Below are 18,927 nucleotides of genomic sequence, written 5' to 3'. Positions count from 1 at the left end.
AGGGTTATGTAACAGAGCTGCAGAGAGAGAGCCTCTGGCTGCATAACAGGCAGGCAGGCAGGCAGACAGACAGATAAATAAGACAGGGGAGATGTGGTCAAACGGAACAACAAACATGCTAGACCTTTAAGCTGTTTACCTTGTATTTGTTAAATGGGAAATGTGCATATGTAGATAATCTGACAACATAATCATAATACGTCACTATGAAAACCTCTAGCTACCAATTCCCTTATTAACACAGAATTAACTGAAACAAAACCTCTTAAATCTGCAACATTGACTAGTTCTTCTTGTCCAATTCCAGAAATCCTTCTTCATGCGTCTGACAGGGGAAAACAAGTCAGAGATGTTCTTCAAGGTGTTCTATGAGAGGATGAAGCTGGCCCAGCAGGAGATCAAGGCCACTGTGACTGTCAACACCAGCGACCTGGGTAGCAAGAAGAAGGACGAGGAGCCCCCAGACAAGGACACGCCCACCGCTAAAGGAAAGAAAGGTCAGGGGTCAAGGTATCAGGGCTGGTGTGAACAGCATCCTGGTCCTGTCAAGTGGGACAGTCAATATAGTGAATTTACTACACTCGGAAGATGGCAGAAATCATAAATCAGTCATTCACAAATACTTAGTTGTTTGACACTGCAGTGCAAGCTGGGGCCTGATGATGAAGTTCAAGGTCTGTGACAGCTCCAGCTCTGCTCCTGTGTACACTGTATAGTGAGACTCTCCTCTATGTTACTCTGGTGTCCCCTTCGTTGTGAGTGTCTCTTATTCCTCACGTTCTTCTTTTACCAGGGAAGGTGGTGGCTATGGTTGCGGTTGCTGCGGTGACGGAGGAGGTCAAGGAGCAGCTGGTGGAAGCGTCCACGGTCACTAAGAAGGCGTTCACCACGTACCGCCGTGAGGCCGAGGCCGAGGAGCACCTGGCCGCCGCCGAGTGTCAGGGCCCCGCCAGCACGCCTGATGACCAAGAGGGGGAGATGAGTGTCATCATTACCATCATGCAGCCCATCCTGCGCCTCATGCAGCTGCTGTGTGAGAACCACAACAGGGAGTTGCAGGTTGGTCAGCCACACCACCAGGGGCACTACTTGTGGTTTACGATACACCAGTTAGTTATGAAGGGGGGCTGCAGTGGTTGCTCAGGCCCTATGGCACACTTACAGTTTCAGTATTGGTACATTTCCATCACCAGATCGTTATACAGAAATGAAACCAGATGGTGAAAATAGACATTATTTGTTGGAACAACGTGATGCAACTGTTTCCGTATCTGATAGTGCTTGGTCTGGTTTCACTACAAGGACAAGTGTGTTTGTGTTTTTAAATGGGGAGGTTCAATATCTCAGACAGACATTGAACTTCCCCCACTAACATACTCTGTGGACTAAGGTCAAGACTCCACATCATTGACAGATAGCTGGATGCTGAATCACCATGGCTCATCATCAGTTTTGTGCACTGCATTTGGCCTGTTTGGATTGATCCTGAGGCAAACACAGCAGGCTAAGCTAATCATGGTTTAATCTCATTGACATGTTTAGACACATGAGTTAAAGATGCATCTCATCTCTAAATAATCCAGCCATTGATTTAAACTTGAATAAAATTCTATTTGATTCGTCACATGCTTCGTAAACAACCAGTGGCGTGTATTCATGGATGCCAAGGGAAGCCAGGCTTCCCCAAAAAATGTACAAAAATAAAATTAAAAATAAATATTTAGTCTCTCTTTTTTTCACAATTTTTCTTTAATTCGCAAGAGGCTGAATGTATCTCACAGGAGAAAGCATCTGAGCGAGCGAAACAGCGCCCCTCTGTCTCTAGGTGTAGACTATCTATATGATGCTGTCTGGTCCAGATGAGTATGATATTGTTCCTGCATGTAGTATTGAAGGCAAGGGAAGCCAGCGAGCATTTGTCCTCCCTTAATAAAAAAAAAGCATAAAAAATGTGCCAATCAATGTTGACCTAAATTGAGCAAGCTCAACTGTGAATGGTCCTGGCACACCAAAAATAAGTGTCAAGGGAAGCCAGCTTTGAATTTGGCGTCACTCCTATCAAATCCCATACTTAATTGACAGAAAAATGTGAATTGTTGCATCTAGTTGTGTTGTCCTCCGGTGGCTAGCTAGCTAGCTAAAACTGTCCCGTTCCTAAATTAGCCATCGATGGAAATAGGGATTTGGACTTGTGGTTTTACTTAATTCTACTCACGGGCCAATGATTATAACGGGGATTCTGATCCAACGATTAATTCATATATTGTTGTGCCCTGGCCTGAGAGGATGAAAGTTCAATTTGGAGCTAAATGTAGAAAGCTAATGTTAACTAGCTAACGTTGACCATGAATGGAAGTTAGGCTTTTGAGCAAGCATTTTAGCCAGGTACAACAAAAAATAAAAGCGTGTACTGTATGACAGAGTGATAGACTGTTTTGTCAACATGAAAGAGATGGCATTGGCATTTCTCTACAAGTAGGGTGAGTCAACATGTTTTTCTACTTGCACGAACGAGCATGCACACACACAGAAATCGGAACCATGGACAGCCACGTCATATTTAGCTTATGTTGATTGGACTAAATCATTTAAAAAAAAATTACTGTATTAGACTAAGCAGAGGTGATTTGATGATGTTGAAGATGAAATGGTGCTGGAGCACCTGTTTTCTTTAAGACTTGCAGTAACTCTTTGTGGTTAAAAATCAATAGTTGTCTATTGGTCCGAAAATGTTGGAAACATTAACTTGCTTGACCATGCTATAGGTCATGTAACTGGTTGTTACTGTACATGCAATATGCGCTGTGGACTTCACTGGACAAAGATTGCTATCCGGTTTTGTGATAAAAACAAAGGTGTGGTTGAATTTATTCTGCCACTGTGTCTTCTTATTGTCTCAGCCTTTAGGCCTACTGTATATATCACGGTCGCAAGGCATATTAATGAACAGGTTATAGAGCAAACAACGGGGGGGCTTCCCCAGTGATTTTACCCATGCACTGCTAACAGGTGTCGACTAACAGTGAAATGCTTACTTACGGGCCCTTCCCAACCGTGAAGAGTGAAAAAAAAACTAAAACGCATAATAATAAAAGTAATAATAAATACACATTGAGTAACGATAACTTGGCTATATACACAGGCTACCAGTACCGAATCGATGTGCAGGTGTACGAGGTAATTGAGGTGGATATGATAATACACAGTAGCAGCAGCATGTGATGAGTCAAAGCTAGTGCTAAAAGGCTCAATGCAGATAGTCCGGGTAGCTACAGTTGAAGACGGAAGTTTACATAATTCCTGTCTTATGTCAGTTAGGATCACCACTTTATTTTACGAAAGTGAAATATCAGAATAATAGTAGAGAGAATTATGTATTTCAGCTTTTATTTATTTTATCACATTCCCTGTGGGTCAGAAGTGTACACACACTCAATTACTATTTGGTAGCATTGCCTTTAAATTGTTTAACTTGGGTCAAACGTTTCGGGTAGCCTTCCACAAGCTTCCCACAATAAATTGGGTGAATTTTGGCTCATTCTTCCTGACAGAGCTGGTGTAACTGAGTCAAGTTGGTAGGCCTCCTTGCTCGCACACACTTTTTCAGTTCTGCCCACAAATCTTCTATGGAATTGAAGTCAGGGCTTTGTGATGGCCACTCCAATACCTTGACTTTGTTGTCCTTAAGCGATTTTGCCACAACTTTGGAAGTATGCTTGGGGTCATTGTCCATTTGGAAGACCCATTTGCGACCAAGCTTTAACTTTCTGACTGATGTCTTGAGATGTTGCATCAATATATCCACATAATTTTCCATCCTTATGATGCCATCTATTTTGTGAAGTGCACCAGTCCCACCTGCAGCAATGCACCCCCACAACATGATACTGCCACCCCCGTGCTTCACGGTTGGGATGGTGTTCTTCGGCTTGCAAGCCTCCCCCTTTTTCCTCCAAACATAATGATGGTCATTATAGCCAAATAGTTATATTTTTGTTTCATCAGAACAGAGGACATTTCTCCAAAAAGTACGATCTTTGTCCCCATGTGCAGTTGCAAACCGTAGTCTGACTTTTTTATGGGGTTTTTGGAGCAGTGGCTTCTCCCTTGCTGAGTGGCCTTTCAGGTTATGTCGATATAGTACTCATTTTACTGTGGATATTGTCACAATCTCCTTCGTCAGACGATAAAGAAAAATCATTGTCGGACCAAAACACACCGGGATCATGTGTATTCATCTTCTTCATTTAGGAAAAGAAGGGAAACCAAAATAAACACGTACACAAAACACAATGACGCATAACAGGCTGGTAAGGCAACTAAGCTATACCTAGCACAATCTCCCACAAACTCCAAACACAAACACATACGTAATTATAGGACTCTCAATCAGAGGCAACTAGAAAACACCTGCATCCAATTGAGAGTCCAACACCCAATACCTAAACATAGAAATACTAAACTAGAAAGAACATAGAAATACAAAAACATAGAACATAACCCAAAACCCGGAAATAATAAATCAAACACCCTTCTAAACAAACCACCACCCCGAACCACATAAAACAAATACCCTCTGCCACGTCCTGACCAAGCTACAATAACAAATAACCCCTATTACTGGTCAGGACGTGACAGATATAGATACTTTTGTACCTGTTTCCTCCAGCATCTTCACATGTTCCTTTGCAATTATTCTGGGATTGATTTGCAATTTTCTCACCAAAGTACTTTCATCTCTAGAAGACAGAACGCGTCCTTCCTGTGCGTTATGACTGCTGCGTGGTCCCATGGTGTTTATACTTGCATACTATTGTTTGTACAGATGAACGTGGTACCTACAGGCGTTTGGAAATTGCTCCCAAGGATGAACCAGACTTGTGGAGGTCTACAATTGTTTTTCTGAGGTCTTGGCTGATTTATTTTTATTTTCCCATGATGTCAAGCAAAGAGGCACTGAGTTTGAAGGTAGGCCTTGATATACATCCACAGGTACACCTCCAATTGACTCAAATGATGTCATTCAGCCTATCAGAAGCTTCTAAAGCCACAACATCATTTTCTGGAATTTTCCAAGCTGTTTAAAGCCACAGTCAACTTAGTGTATGTACATTTCTCACCCACTGAAATTGTGATCCAGTGAATTATAAGTGAAATAATCTGTCTGTAAACAATTGTTGGAACAATTACTTGTGTCATGCACATAGTAGATGTCCTAACCGACTTGCCAAAACTATAGTTTGTTAACAAGAAATGTGTTGAGTGGTTGAAAAACGAGATTTAATGACTCCAACCTATGTGTATGTAAACTTCCGACTTCAACTGTATTTTGTTAACTATTTAACTAACTATTTATCAATCTTATGGCTTGGGGGTAGAAGCTGTTCAGGATCCTGTTGGTTCCAGACTTGTTGCATTGGTCCTGGATGGCAGGGAGCTCGGCTCTACTGATGTACTGGGCTGTACGCAAATGCACCGCCTCTTAGGCAGAGGGCAACTATAACAGGCAGCCTTTTTAACATAGCACATTAATCATTTATATTTTCTAATACACTGCGTTCACAATTATTAGGCAAATTGTATTCCTCGGGATTACTTTTATTGTTGAACAAACACAATGCTCTCAGTCAATCCAAAATGTTATTGAACCTCAAACCTGAATGTTTAACAAAGGCAAAGTGAGTTTTTTCTTTCTCAGGGAAATATATAAGTGTGCACAATTATTAGGCAACTATTAGTGTGCAGAATTATTAGGCAACTAAATTACAAAAATAATTTCTCTCAACTCACTTGTTTATTCTCAATTTTTAGAGTAAGTGTAACAGATAAGTAACACAAAATGACAATTATATAACATTTTTGCCCTTTCAAAAATATTCAGTGACCAATATAGCCACCCTTATTTTCAATAACTGCCATGAGCCTTCCATTCATGGAGTCTATCATTTTCTTGATCTGTTCACAATCAATTTTCGCTGAAGCAGCAACCACAGCCTCCCAAATACTGTTCAAAAAGGTGTATTGTCTTCCATCACTGTAAATCTCACGTTTGAGAAGGGCCCACAAGTTCTCAATAGGATTTAAGTCAGGTGAGGAAGGGGGCCAGGTCATTATTCAGGCATCTTTGAGGCCCTTGCTGGCTAGCCAAGCAGTGGAGTACTTGGATGCATGTGATGGAACATTGTCCTGCATCAAGATCATGGCCTTCTAGAATGCTGAGGACTTCTTCCTGTACCACTGTTTGACGAAAGAATCTTCCAGAAACTGGCAGTAGGTTTGGGAGTTGAGTTTCAGTCCATCTTCAACCCGAAAAGGTCCAACTACCTCATCCTCAATGATAGCAGCCCATACCAGTACCCCTCCTTCACCTTGCTGGCACCTGACTCAAAGTGGTTCCCTGTGTCCATTACTGATCCAGCCACGGGCCCATCCATTTGGTCCATCAAGATTCACTTTCATTTCATCTGTCCATAAATCCTTTGAAAAATCTGTCTTCATCTTGACGCTTCAACTTGTGAATCTTATTCAGTGGTGGTCTTGTTTCAGTCTTCTTGACCTTGGCCATGTCTCTGAGCACTTGACACCTTGTACTTCTGAACACTCCAGGTAGGTTGCAGTTCTGGAATACGGTGGCACTGGAAGATAATGGGTTCCTGGTAGTTTGACGTTTAATTCTTCTCAAGTCTTTTGCAGTTAATTTGCGCCTTTTCTTCCCCATGCGTTTTTTGCGCCCCAGTTGACTATTTGCAACAAAATGTTTGAATGTCCGGTGGTCACACCTCAATAGTTTAGCTATTTAAAGAGTGTCGCATCCGTCTGAAAGGCATTTTACATTTTTGGCTTTTCAGTGTCAGTTGAATTAGTTTTTTGGCCCATTTTACCTGAGGTAATGAGGCTGCCTAATAATTATGCACACCTTGATATAAGGTGTTATTCACTTTCGCCACACCCTCCCTCATTACACAAATACATATCACCTGAAAATGATTAAATCCAATAAGCATTCAAGTTTATATGGTTTGGAGTTCGAAAATGTGAATAGAAACAATGATAAGATCAGAATAATCACTTGCCTAATTTTTTTTATTTTTTTTTTTATCTTTATTTTAACAGGGAAAACAGACTGAGACCTGGATCTCTTTTACGGCTGTGCCCTGTGTAAACATGTTGACATGTACAGTTTTAGGCATACACACAAGAACATTTCAAACATACAAAACAAAGACACAATTCAACAGAAACAATCACAGACAACATCATATTGATCCTCCATAAAAAAATGTAAATGGGCAAGGGACACCAGAGTGTCTAACTTAAGTTGGATCTGCAGTTTGTTCCATAAATAAGGTGCAAAGGAACTAAAGGCAGTCCTACCCAACTCTGTGGAGACCGCAGGAGTCTCTAATGTAATCCACATCTGTGATCTGGTTTTAAAATTTGTATATCTAGTGGAAATTAATGATGATATATATGGAGGTAGTTTTAAAAGAAGCGCTTTATAAATAAACAAGAGAGCATGTTGCTCTCGCCTCACAGATAGAGAGGCCCAACCCACATGTTGATATAGGATACAGTGATGAGTTTTGTAACTATCACCCGTGATAAACCTGAGTGCACAATGGTAAATAGCATCCAGTGGTTTTAATGTGTTTGCCGATGCATGCATATAGATAATATCACCATAATCTAAAACGGACATAAAAGTAGCCTGCACAATTTGTTTTCTATTTACAAAGGACAGACAAGCCCTGTTTCTGTAAAGGGACCCTATCTTGAATTTGAGCTTTTTTCCCAATTCAGTAACATGTTTTTTAAAAGAAAGCTTATCATCTAACCATACCCCTAAATATTTATATGCAGAGACCTGTTTGATTTGAGTACCATCCAAGCTAGTGATTACAAAAGTGTTTCTAACTGAGAGTTTAGACCTAGAAAAAAACATGACATTTGTTTTCTTAGCGTTTAAAACAAGTTTAAGCTGTAAAAGAGACCCCTGTAGTATCCTAAAATCAGACTCCAACTGCATTAAAGCTTGGTCCGCTGTTGGAGCAATAGAGTACATCACTGTGTCATCTGCATATAAATGGAATTTACAATATTTGACATCATCACCAATGTTGTTTATATAAAGTGAGAACAATAGTGGGCCAATTATTGAACCCTGAGGCACCCCTTTAAGTAACTGTAAGGAGTCAGACTTGACCCCATCGACCATGACGGCCTGAGTTCTATCTTTAAGATAGTCATAAAACCATCGGCAGGCATCAGTGCCCACTCCTATAGATGACAGCTTACTCAAAAGGATAGCATGGTCTACAGTGTCAAAAGCTATTGACAAATCTACAAACAACGCAGCACAGTGCTTTCTATCATCTAAGGCATTTGCAATATCATTTACAACAAGCATAGTGGCCGATGTGGTACTGTGTTTAGATCTAAAACCAGATTGATTGGTGCTAAGAATACTGTTAGCAGAAAGAAAAGACTGTAACTGTTTGTTGACTATAGATTCTAGGATCTTTGCCAGACAAGGGAGCCTAGAGATGGGTCGATAGTTATCCAAATCACTACCGTCACCTCCCTTATGTAATGGCAGAACAAAAGCTGCTTTCCACACCTTAGGGATAATTCCTGTGCTTAATGTTAGATTAAAAATGTGTGTCACTGAACCAGCAATGATAGGTGCAGCACACTTAAGTAAGAACGGGTCTAAATTGTCAGCGCCTAAGTATTTCTTAGTATCAATGGCACACAGGGCAGCTAGAACCTCTGCTTCGGTTATTTTCTGGAAACTAAAAACAGGGTTACCATTTTTCAGAGTAACGGTTGAAAAGCAAGACGAAAAATCAACTAACTGGCCAGTGCCACAATGGCCACTTTTCCTTTCAAATAAAAAACCAGCAGAGATGAAATGCTTATTAAAAGCATCACAAATATCATTTTTTTCACTTAGGATACAGGAATCTGAGGTAATTTGCTTAGGAAGAGAAACAGCAGAATTCCCCCGTTTCAGTGAATTAACGGTTTTCCAGAATTTTGCAGGATCTCCTGCAGAATCTGTCATAGCATTAAGGAAGTAATTTGCTGCAGTACATTTATTTCTCAATTGCCTAAAAAACAACCAATCAGCTGGAGTACCTGTTTTCCTCGCCAAGGCCCAGGCCCGATTCTTTTGCAGGAAAAGACCTGACAATTCAGGAGAGAACCAAGAACTGGTTCGGTTTCTTACTCTGTGATTCTTAAGCGGGGCATGTTTATCAGACATAGAGGTAACAATAGAAGAGAAAAAAGCAAGGGCTAAAACCGGGTCCAGAAAGCAGCAAGTGGATAAAAACTCAGAGTGATATAAGTCAAGGGTAAAAGCTTGCTGTGAGAAATGTTTATAATTTATCTTAGAGATTATACAGGCATCAGAGTGTTTCAGCCTGGTATCTCTAATACAAGCAATAGGGCAGTGGTCACTGATATCATTTGCAAAAACCCCACTGGCTGTGTATTTATGGGGGGTGTTTGTTAGAATAATGTCTAGTAGAGTAGATTTTACTGGGTTCTTAAAGTTGGGACGGGTTGGTTTAGTTATCAGCTGAGTTAGATTTAGCTCATTACAAATGTCTTTTAATTTATCGGATACTGGTGAAAGCCAATCCAGGTTAAAATCTCCCAAAATCAGTAATTCAGAGTTTGCATAATTAGACAGTATATCAGATAATTTGCATAAAGTACAAGGAGGAGCTGAGGGGGGTGATAATTGTGCACGCAGGGTAATATTATACTCAAAGCCAGTACTTTTGTAGTTTTTCAGTGGAATAACCCCATTTGTTCATAGAGGGATCTAAGGTTATTGTTCATAATGTTTAGAATGAATGTATGAATTAGTGTGTCTCTAATTTATAAGTTGTGTGTCTCTTTCCACTCCAGAACTTCCTGAGGTGTCAGAACAACAAGAACAACTATAACCTGGTTTGTGAGACGCTGCAGTTCCTGGACTGTATCTGTGGCAGCACCACGGGAGGCCTGGGGTTGCTGGGACTCTACATCAATGAGAAGAACGTAGGCCTCATCAACCAGACAGTAGAGAGCCTCACAGAGTACTGCCAGGGACCCTGCCATGACAACCAGGTGGGCACACACACTCATACCTCCTGCTACCTAGATCAAAAGCTTTGTTTTATATGTGCAGATGGAGTATCATGAAACGTTGTAGTCAAATGACCCAGTGTTTGCGTATAACTGCTGTCTCCATTTCAGTAATAGCAGGGTTGGTCTTATTTGGCAGTGCTTTAATTAAGCTTTTAAATTCTCTTTACAAGCCCAGATAGGTCCCAGTACACAGCTCCATACAAAAAAATGTGTTCCTTGCATGGCTTTTTCTTGCAGGATCATGTCAGACTAAACAAAGGCCTTTGTAATATTGTTTTCCGGTTAATCTGGAGATATTTTGACTCAACCATAAATACAACATCAAAAAGTGTCCTGTTTGTCTGTTTCTCTGTCAGAACTGCATCGCCACTCATGAATGCAACGGTATCGACATCATCATCGCTTTGATCCTCAATGACATCAACCCCCTGGGCAAGAAGAGGATGGACCTGGTGCTGGAGCTCAAGGTTGTCTTGGTTTAGTAGTGATGTTCCACCCTGTTTGTTTTCCTTTATTATCCATTTGACATATTTCTTTGTTCTGTCTTGGTTTAATGCATTTTTTTAACCAACAGCACTCATGACAAGCTGAATGTTATTCATCCTCCTGATGCTCTGTATCCCTTGTAGGGTTGCAAAGGGTCTGAAACGTTTTCAGGAAATTTTCCATGGGAAGTTAAGCCTGGGAATTTTGGGAATTTTGCATAAATTCATCAAAAAAGTTAGCTTATAACAGTGAACCTTTTTTGTTGGATACACATAGGCGATTCTAGGTCTTGTGGCATATTTTGGTTAAACTATCCCCAATTCAATGGAATTGCATCCCTCTGCATGCACAGTGCTTTCTTCCATCACATGTGCAGTGCACTCTTCCATCACATGTACAGCTGATTCTCAAGATCTTGCACACTAATGAGATGCTATTGAGGCCACACTACTACACTGTCTGAGCCAAGGACTACATGCTTTCCGGTAAGTTTTGATTACAATACTGGGTGGGGTGAATATATTTTATATGACATACATAATTTTTTTGTTAACTAGTAAATAGTAGCCTACAGTAAAGTGTGTTTAAATAATTTCTAACTTGTTAACAATTTCTGCTAGTTAGTTTTTGCTACCATGTGGGTTTTAGCTTGCTTGAGCCTGCTAACTGAGGAGTGTTAATTCACCTGTTTCCATACATGTATAATTATAAAATATTTATCTTACAAATGAGTTGTTTAATCTAACAGCATAACTATTTATCTGTACATGGAATTATATTTGCTGTTTTCTTACTCATTTTTTTTAATCATCTTTACAGGAAAATGCCACGGGCACTATCTGATGTGTGGAGACATTTCACTGCAGCAAATGTAGAAGGAAAAGCTGTGTACATTTGCAAATACTGTGCCAAATCATATGCGAAGAATGCAACAAGGATGCAGAATCATCTGGCCAAGTTCATAAAGTTCCCTCAGTGCTCACAACAAGCAACCTCTGACAAAAGTCCCTCTACTTCTATTCGAGGTGAAAATGATGAATCAGACACCTTATCGATAGCAACAGCTCATGGTCCTCCTAGAATCAGAAGTTTTTTGACTCAATGAAGGAACGTAGTCAAAGAAATGCTGATGAATGTCTTGCTCGAGCTGTGTAAGCAAATGGTTCACCTGTGATGCTCACAGGCAATGTGTATTGGAAGAGATTTCTAAATGTTCTTCACCCAGCATACACCCCTCCAACCAGACATGCTTTATCTACTCATTTGCTGGATGCAGAGTTCAAATCGTAGGGAAAGCAGACTGTATTGCAATCATCTCTGATGGGTGATCGAATGTTTGTGGGCAAGGACTAATTAACTGCATCATCTCCACCCCTCAACCAGTATTCTACAAGAGCACAGACAAAAGGGACAACAGACACACCGGTCTCTACATTGCAGATGAGCTGAAGGCAGTCATCAATGACCTTGGACCACAGAAGGTATTTGCGCTGGTGACAGACAGTGCTGCGAACATGAAGGCTGCTTGGTCTAAAGTTGAGGAGTCCTACCCTCACATCACACCCATTGGCTGTGCTGCTCATGCATTGAATCTGCTTCTCAAGGACATAATGGCACTGAAAACAATGGATACACTCTACAAGAGAGCCAAGGAAATGGTTAGGTATGTGAAGGGTCATCAAGTTATAGCAGAAATCTACCTCACCAAGCAAAGTGAGATGAATAAGAGCACCACATTGAAGTTGCCCAGTAACATCCGTTGGGGTGGTGTTGTCATCATGTTTGACAGTCTGCTGGAAGGGAAAGAGTCTCTCCAAGAAATGGCCATATCACAGTCTGCCGATATGGACAGCCCCATGAAGAGGATCCTCCTGGATTATGTATTTTGGGAGAGAGTGGTAAGCAGCCTGAAACTCCTGAAACCTATAGCAGTAGCCATTGCACGGATTGAGGGAGACAATGCCATCCTGTCTGATGTTCAGAGTCTGCTTGCAGATGTAAGAGAAGAAATCCGTACTGCCCTGCCCACTTCACCGTTGCTCCAAGCAGAGGAAACTGCAGTTCTGAAATACATAAAAAAAGTGTGAAGACTTCTGCCTGAAGCCCATACATGCCGCAGCGTACGTTGGACCTCAAGTATGCTGGCAAGAGTATCCTGTCTGGTGCAGAGATCATTCAATGCCTATGGTGTCGTCACTACCATGTCTCGCCACCTTGCCTGGATGAGGGCAAGGTTCTTGGCCGTCTGGCGATGTACACTTCCAAGAAAGGGCTGTGGGATGGAGATGCAATATGGCAGTTGTGCCAACATATCTCATCAGCCACCTGGTGGAAGGGACTTGGTGGATCTGAGGCCTTTCGCCTGTTGCCTCCATCATCCTCCAAATTCCACCAACATCAGCCGCCTCAGAGCGCAACTGGTCCTTGTTTGGGAACACACACACCAAAGCACGCAACAGACTGACCAATACAAGGGTTTACAAATTGGTGGCTATCAGGGCAAATTTGAGGCTTTTTGAGCCTGAAAACGAGCCATCCTCAACAAGGTTGGAAAGTGACAGTGAAGATGAGGTCTCAGAGTCTGATGTTTAAGAGGTGGACATTGAGGAGGTCCAGGGAGAAGACATGGAAGCCTGAGAGGAAGACAACCAAAGCTTTAGTTTCTAGACTATCTTTTTACAGATGTACACTACCGTTCAAAAGTTTGGGGTCACTTAGAAATGTCCTTGTATTTGAAAGAAAAGCACCTTTTTTTGTTCCTTAAAATAACATCAAATTGATCAGAAATACAGTGTAGACATTGTTAAAGTTTATCATTTTAAAAGGCTAATTGATCATTCGAAAACCCTTTTGCAATTATGTTAGCACAGCTGAAAACTGTTCTACTGATTAAAGAAGCAATAAAACTGGCCTTCTTTAGACTAGTTGAGTATCTGGGGCATCAGCATTTGTGGGTTCGATTACAGGCTCAAAATGTCCAGAAACAAAGACTTTCTTCAGAAACTCGTCAGTCTATTCTTGTTTTGAGAAATTAAGTCTATTCCATGCGAGAAATTGCCAAGAAACTGAAGATCTTGTACAATGCTTTGTACTACTCCCTACACAGAACAGCACAAACTGCCTCTAACCAGAATAGAAAGAGGAGTGGGAGGCCCCGGTGCACAACTGAGCAGAAGACAAGTGCATTAGAGTGTCTAGTTTGAGAAACAGATGCCTCACAAGTCCTCAACTGGCAGCTTCATTAAATAGTACCTGCAAAACACCAGTCTCAATGTCAACAGTGAAGAGGCGACTCCGGGATTCTGGCCTTCTAGGCAGAGTTGCAAATAAAAAGCCATATCTCAGACTGCCCAATAAAAAGAAAAAATTAAGATGGGCAAAAGAACACAGACATTGGACAGAGGACCTTTGCCTAGAAGGCCAGCATCCCGGTGTCGCCTCTTCACTGTTGACGTTGAGACTGGTGTTTTGCAGGTACTATTTAATGAAGCTGCCAGTTGAGGACTTGTGAGGCATCTGTTTCTCAAACTAGACACTCTATTGCACTTGTCTTCTTGCTCAGTTGTGCATATTCCCTTTTGTTGTTCAGTAAAATCATGTGAAGAGTCAACTAATGTTAAATTCGTAACTACATTTATTTCATTTTTTTTCTATTGGAAGGATTTAATCATTTGCAGTAATGTCTACTTATGATAAGGTAAAATGTTTCTGTTTCTGTCTCCATATGAAATGGTAAATATATCCAATGCAAAAAACATCTACATTTAAATGGTATTAATATTAATTTACATATATTCCCGTTAATTCCCGTATATTCCTGTTAATTCCCATATATTCCCGGTAATTCCCACGGAAAGTTTCCACCTCTGAATATTCCCCAAAATGTGCAACCCTAATCCCTTGCCCCTCTCTCTGTTCCAGAATAACGCCTCCAAGCTCCTCTTGGCCATCATGGAGAGTCGCCACGACAGTGAGAATGCAGAGAGGATACTGTACAACATGAGGCCTAAAGAACTGGTGAGTGCCATGTATTGGTAGTCAGATATACCTGCAGCACGGCATGGCACAGAGGACATTGTTAAGGGGAAGTTATCTGACGGTCTGGTTTGTGACGTTCATATGCAGGTGGAGGTGATAAAGAAGGCCTACATGCAGGGGGAGGTGGAGCCGGAGGAGCCTGCTGAGGAAGATGAAGATGGTGAGGAAGAGCATGCTGCCTCTCCACGAAACGTGGGCCACAACATCTACATCCTTGCTCATCAGGTACTGTAGACCGCTGACTGACTGCATGCAACTTTACACCTCCTGTAACAGCTCCTATACAACCTATAAACGTATTACATCAGAGCTCTTCCACTCTAACCCCCTTTAGGCACAATTCAGCTCTATTCACGACTGTGTCTATTCAAGTAGTTATGTGGGTGAACAACACAGACAGTTTCAGTTATGTAAATAAAAATGTTGATCCCAAGGCATGATGCCCAGCATGCTAGTGCGTGAAAACTGAACAGTGGCATGTACTTTCAGATGCATCTGGTGTTGCAGTGATCTGGTGTCAGTTTCAGTTCCCTGTCCCCACAGGCAGCTAGAGGAACTTCCAGAACACACCTACTGCAACACGTTTCATGCCACCTATCAGATACAATGAGGAAAAATAGACCCCAAAAAATGAAGTTGGTGACTTAGAAAACCCTGATTGTAAATTTTGACCAATGACAGTACAATAAAAATGCATAAGTATAATGTGATACATCACCTGATGGCATTGGTGCATTCATGCAATGCATTGGTGCGTTCATCCAGTTGGCCCGCCACAACAAGGAGCTGCAGGCCATGTTGAAGACCTATGGGGAGGGGGATGATGCCCTGGAGTTCTATGCCAAGCACACAGCTCAAATTGAGGTCAGTCATTTTATCCATCTGATTTCACCATGTAGTTTTCTGTTTTATTACCCCTGTATTAACTTTGGTGGATGGCAATGTTTTGACTTTTTGTTATCCTAGGCATGTGACAGTCATATTGTCTTTCTTTGCCTGCTGTCAGTATTTTGTATTTTGTTAGCGTATGAAAATTACAAGCATCCTTGGCATGTTTGCATGTGTTCTACTGTGAGCTCAGGAAAGGGAAAGAATGCTGTCAAGGAAGAGCTTTTCAAATGAGTGTACAAGGTGTTGTGCAGTGCTTTTATACACACAAACAATCCCCTTCTTTACTCCTCTTCACTTGTATAACAGTCTATTATAGCCAGATCATGTCTTAGACAGTTTTCCAAGATGAAGAATAGGCACCAACATGCCACTATCAAACCATAAAGTTTGGGGCCTACCCAGTCCAGGGCCTAGAGTTGCCCATCCTCCCCCTGAGAGAGAGGGTCTGTGATGGGCAGCACTGGCTGCATGTGGTTGTGCCCAGATTGTGCGGCTGGATCGCACCATGGAGCAGATAGTCTTCCCCGTGCCCAACATCTGTGAGTTCCTCACCAATGAGTCCAAGCTGCGGGTGTACTACACCACAGAGCGCGATGAGCAGGGCAGCAAGATCAACGACTTCTTCCTGCGCTCCGAGGACCTCTTCAACGAGATGAACTGGCAGAAGAAGCTGCGAGGTACTCAAGAGCCAACCACTGGTAACGCAAACACGGTTCCCTGTGCGTCCCTCTCCCTACCTCTCTATACTAGGTACCTGCTTTACATGCCCTCACCCCTCCCTGACCCCTCAGGGCCCCTCAGGAGACTCCCCAGGCTGGGTCAGGTCCTCCATGTATGGGCCAGAGACCCACCCTGAATCCTGGAGGAGAGAGGGCATGTAAAGGTTATATGTTAAGTTAAAGTACATAACATAAGGCGGATAAATGTTAAGATATTTACAATGTAAGGTTCCAGGGCTCCAGACTAACATCCCCCTGGTATCACTGGTCCCACTAACTTTTTCAATTGGTGGCGCTAGCCCATGATTTGGTGGCACCCAAAAACACATTTCTGCAGCATCCCACAATAGAATACATTTGAATTATAATCTTATACAGTATCTTATATCATCTTATATCATCTCATTATAAAGTCATTCACAAGGCTTTATTAAAAACTATAATAGATTACAGAGATGGTATTTCATCTATAAATTGTTACATCTAACCTCCCTTTGAAAACTTTAAAAAACGTATAATAATTCTTCCATGGGGAGAGAAATATTTGCTGTATTATAACTTATCTCATGCTATTTTACACATTTTGCCATGAGGCTGATTTTTTTTGTTGCTGTTTTAAAGCTCAGGGATTCTTGAAAGACGGGACAAACAACTTTTTTTCCACTAACATTTGTCTTAATATTAACAACATTTGAAATATATATTTTGATTCAACAAAGTATCAGCTATCACAAATCAAATTACATTTTATTGGTCACATACACATATTTGGCATGTAAAGGAACAACCTCTTAATAAAAATAAAAAAATATCAGAAAATGCAACTAACTGGATTTATGTCTCCTCCGTCAGACACCATAAAAAGCATTTAATTTTTAATATGATTGTCCAACAAGTGTCTAATGGCCTTGATTGTTTCATTCTAACATTAGATTATTCAAATATGTAATACAAATCTCCAAACGTATTTTTGTTTTGTTTTATAGTACTATTAAACGGTCCAGGGCTAATTTTGTTAGCGTTTTGGCATGTTTTTCTAGATTTAGAACATAAAACAACATTTATAAAGCAAACATTATCCCTTAGGTCTAGCACAGCAAATACTTAAGTTGATTAAGCATACTGTATGTTGCAGAACAGTGATTTTAAATATTTGTTCAGAATATTAACAAAAACTGTACTCCATCAGTGACGGAGTTGACAAACCACTGACAGAGTTGACAACAGACACTCAAAACAGACATACAGTGCATGCAACTCAATATTAGGAAGGTGTTCTTAATGTTTTGTACACTTAGTGTATCTTGATTAGATAAGTATTCAACCCCCTGAGTTAACACATGTTAGAATCACCGTCTTTCTCTAAGAGCTTTGCACACCTATTCAATATATGCCCATTATTCTTTAAAAAATTATTCAAGCTCTGTCAAATTGGTTGTTGATCATTTCTAGACAACCAATTTCAAGTCTTGCCATAGATTTTCAAGCTGATTTTAAGTCAAACTGTAACTAAGCCACTCGGGAAGATTCAATGTTGTCTTGGTAAGCAACTTAAGTGGCCTTGTGTTTTATGTTATTACCTTGCAGAAAGGTGCATTTGTCTCCCAGTGTCTGTTGGAAAGCAGATTGAACCAAGTTATGGGCTACCGAGTGGCCTTGTGTTTTAGGTTATTGTCTTGCAGAAAGGTGCATTTGTCTCCCAGTGTCTGTTGGAAGCAGGTTGAACCAAGTTATGGGCTCCCGAGTGGCGCAGCAGTCTAAGGCAGAGCATCTCAGTGCTAGAGGCGTCACCACAGACCCTGGTTTGATTCCAGGCTGTATCACAACTGCTCGTGATTGGGAGTCCCATAGGGCGGCACACAATTGACCCAGCGTCGACCGGGATAGGGTTTTGCCGTGGTAGGCCGTCATTGTAAATACTAATTTGTTATTAACTGACTTGCCTGGTTAAATGAAGGTTAAATAAAAATATGCTCATTTTTCAGTTAATATCCATTATCAGTTTTTTTCCTCTAGGAAAAATGGTCTATTACCAATGTGATCATATACTGTGGCTAACATCTTGAAATATAATTTTTTTAAATGGTCTGAGAAGAACAACATTAGCAGGGCAATTCAAGCATAGCCAATATGCTGTGATAATGTATTGGGCCCATAGCTTACTACACAAACCTCATTGCAACATAACTGTTTTTAATTGGTTAATGTTGCATAGGCATATGTTTTTTTAAGTCATGTTTTGAGCGGTAGATCTCGGCTTGCATTTTGACTCAAAGTGATCTTGATTCAGAAAAGGTTGGTGACCACTGCCTTAGTGACTTATTAAAAACATAATGCATGTTTTGGAATATTTGTAGTCTGTACAGGCTTCCTTTTTTTTCACTCTGTCATTTATGTTAGTATTGTGGAGTAACTACAATGTTGTTGATCCCCTCAGTTTTCTCCTATCACAGCCATTAAACTCTGTTTTAAAATCACCATTGACCTCATGGTGAAATCCCTGAGCAGTTTCCTTCCTCTCCGGCAACTGAGTTAGGAATGGCGCTTGTATCTTTGTAGTGACTGGGTGTATTGACACACCATCCAAAGTGTAATTAATAACTGCACCATGCTCAAAGAGATATTCAATGTCTGTTTTTAATTTTGTCCATTT

The 18,927-nt window shown here is 41.0% G+C and overlaps 1 protein-coding gene across 1 annotated transcript in view; it reads left to right on the top strand.

The window, feature by feature from the left end:
- LOC106565749 (inositol 1,4,5-trisphosphate receptor type 1) overlaps positions 1 to 18,927 on the top strand; it is a 165,990-nt gene that overhangs the window by 89,757 nt on the left and 57,306 nt on the right. Inside the window, 8 exon segments of the mRNA XM_045691827.1 lie at positions 308 to 497; positions 794 to 1,059; positions 9,919 to 10,119; positions 10,497 to 10,607; positions 14,548 to 14,643; positions 14,752 to 14,889; positions 15,430 to 15,528; positions 16,040 to 16,232. Of these exon segments, the coding sequence (XP_045547783.1) occupies positions 308 to 497; positions 794 to 1,059; positions 9,919 to 10,119; positions 10,497 to 10,607; positions 14,548 to 14,643; positions 14,752 to 14,889; positions 15,430 to 15,528; positions 16,040 to 16,232 (1,294 nt within the window).

Source organism: Salmo salar, chromosome ssa12 (assembly GCF_905237065.1).
Source record: "Salmo salar chromosome ssa12, Ssal_v3.1, whole genome shotgun sequence".
Lineage (NCBI taxonomy): Eukaryota > Metazoa > Chordata > Actinopteri > Salmoniformes > Salmonidae > Salmo > Salmo salar.
Note: the sequence above shows the minus strand (reverse complement) of the source record. Positions and strands in the feature narration are given on the sequence as shown.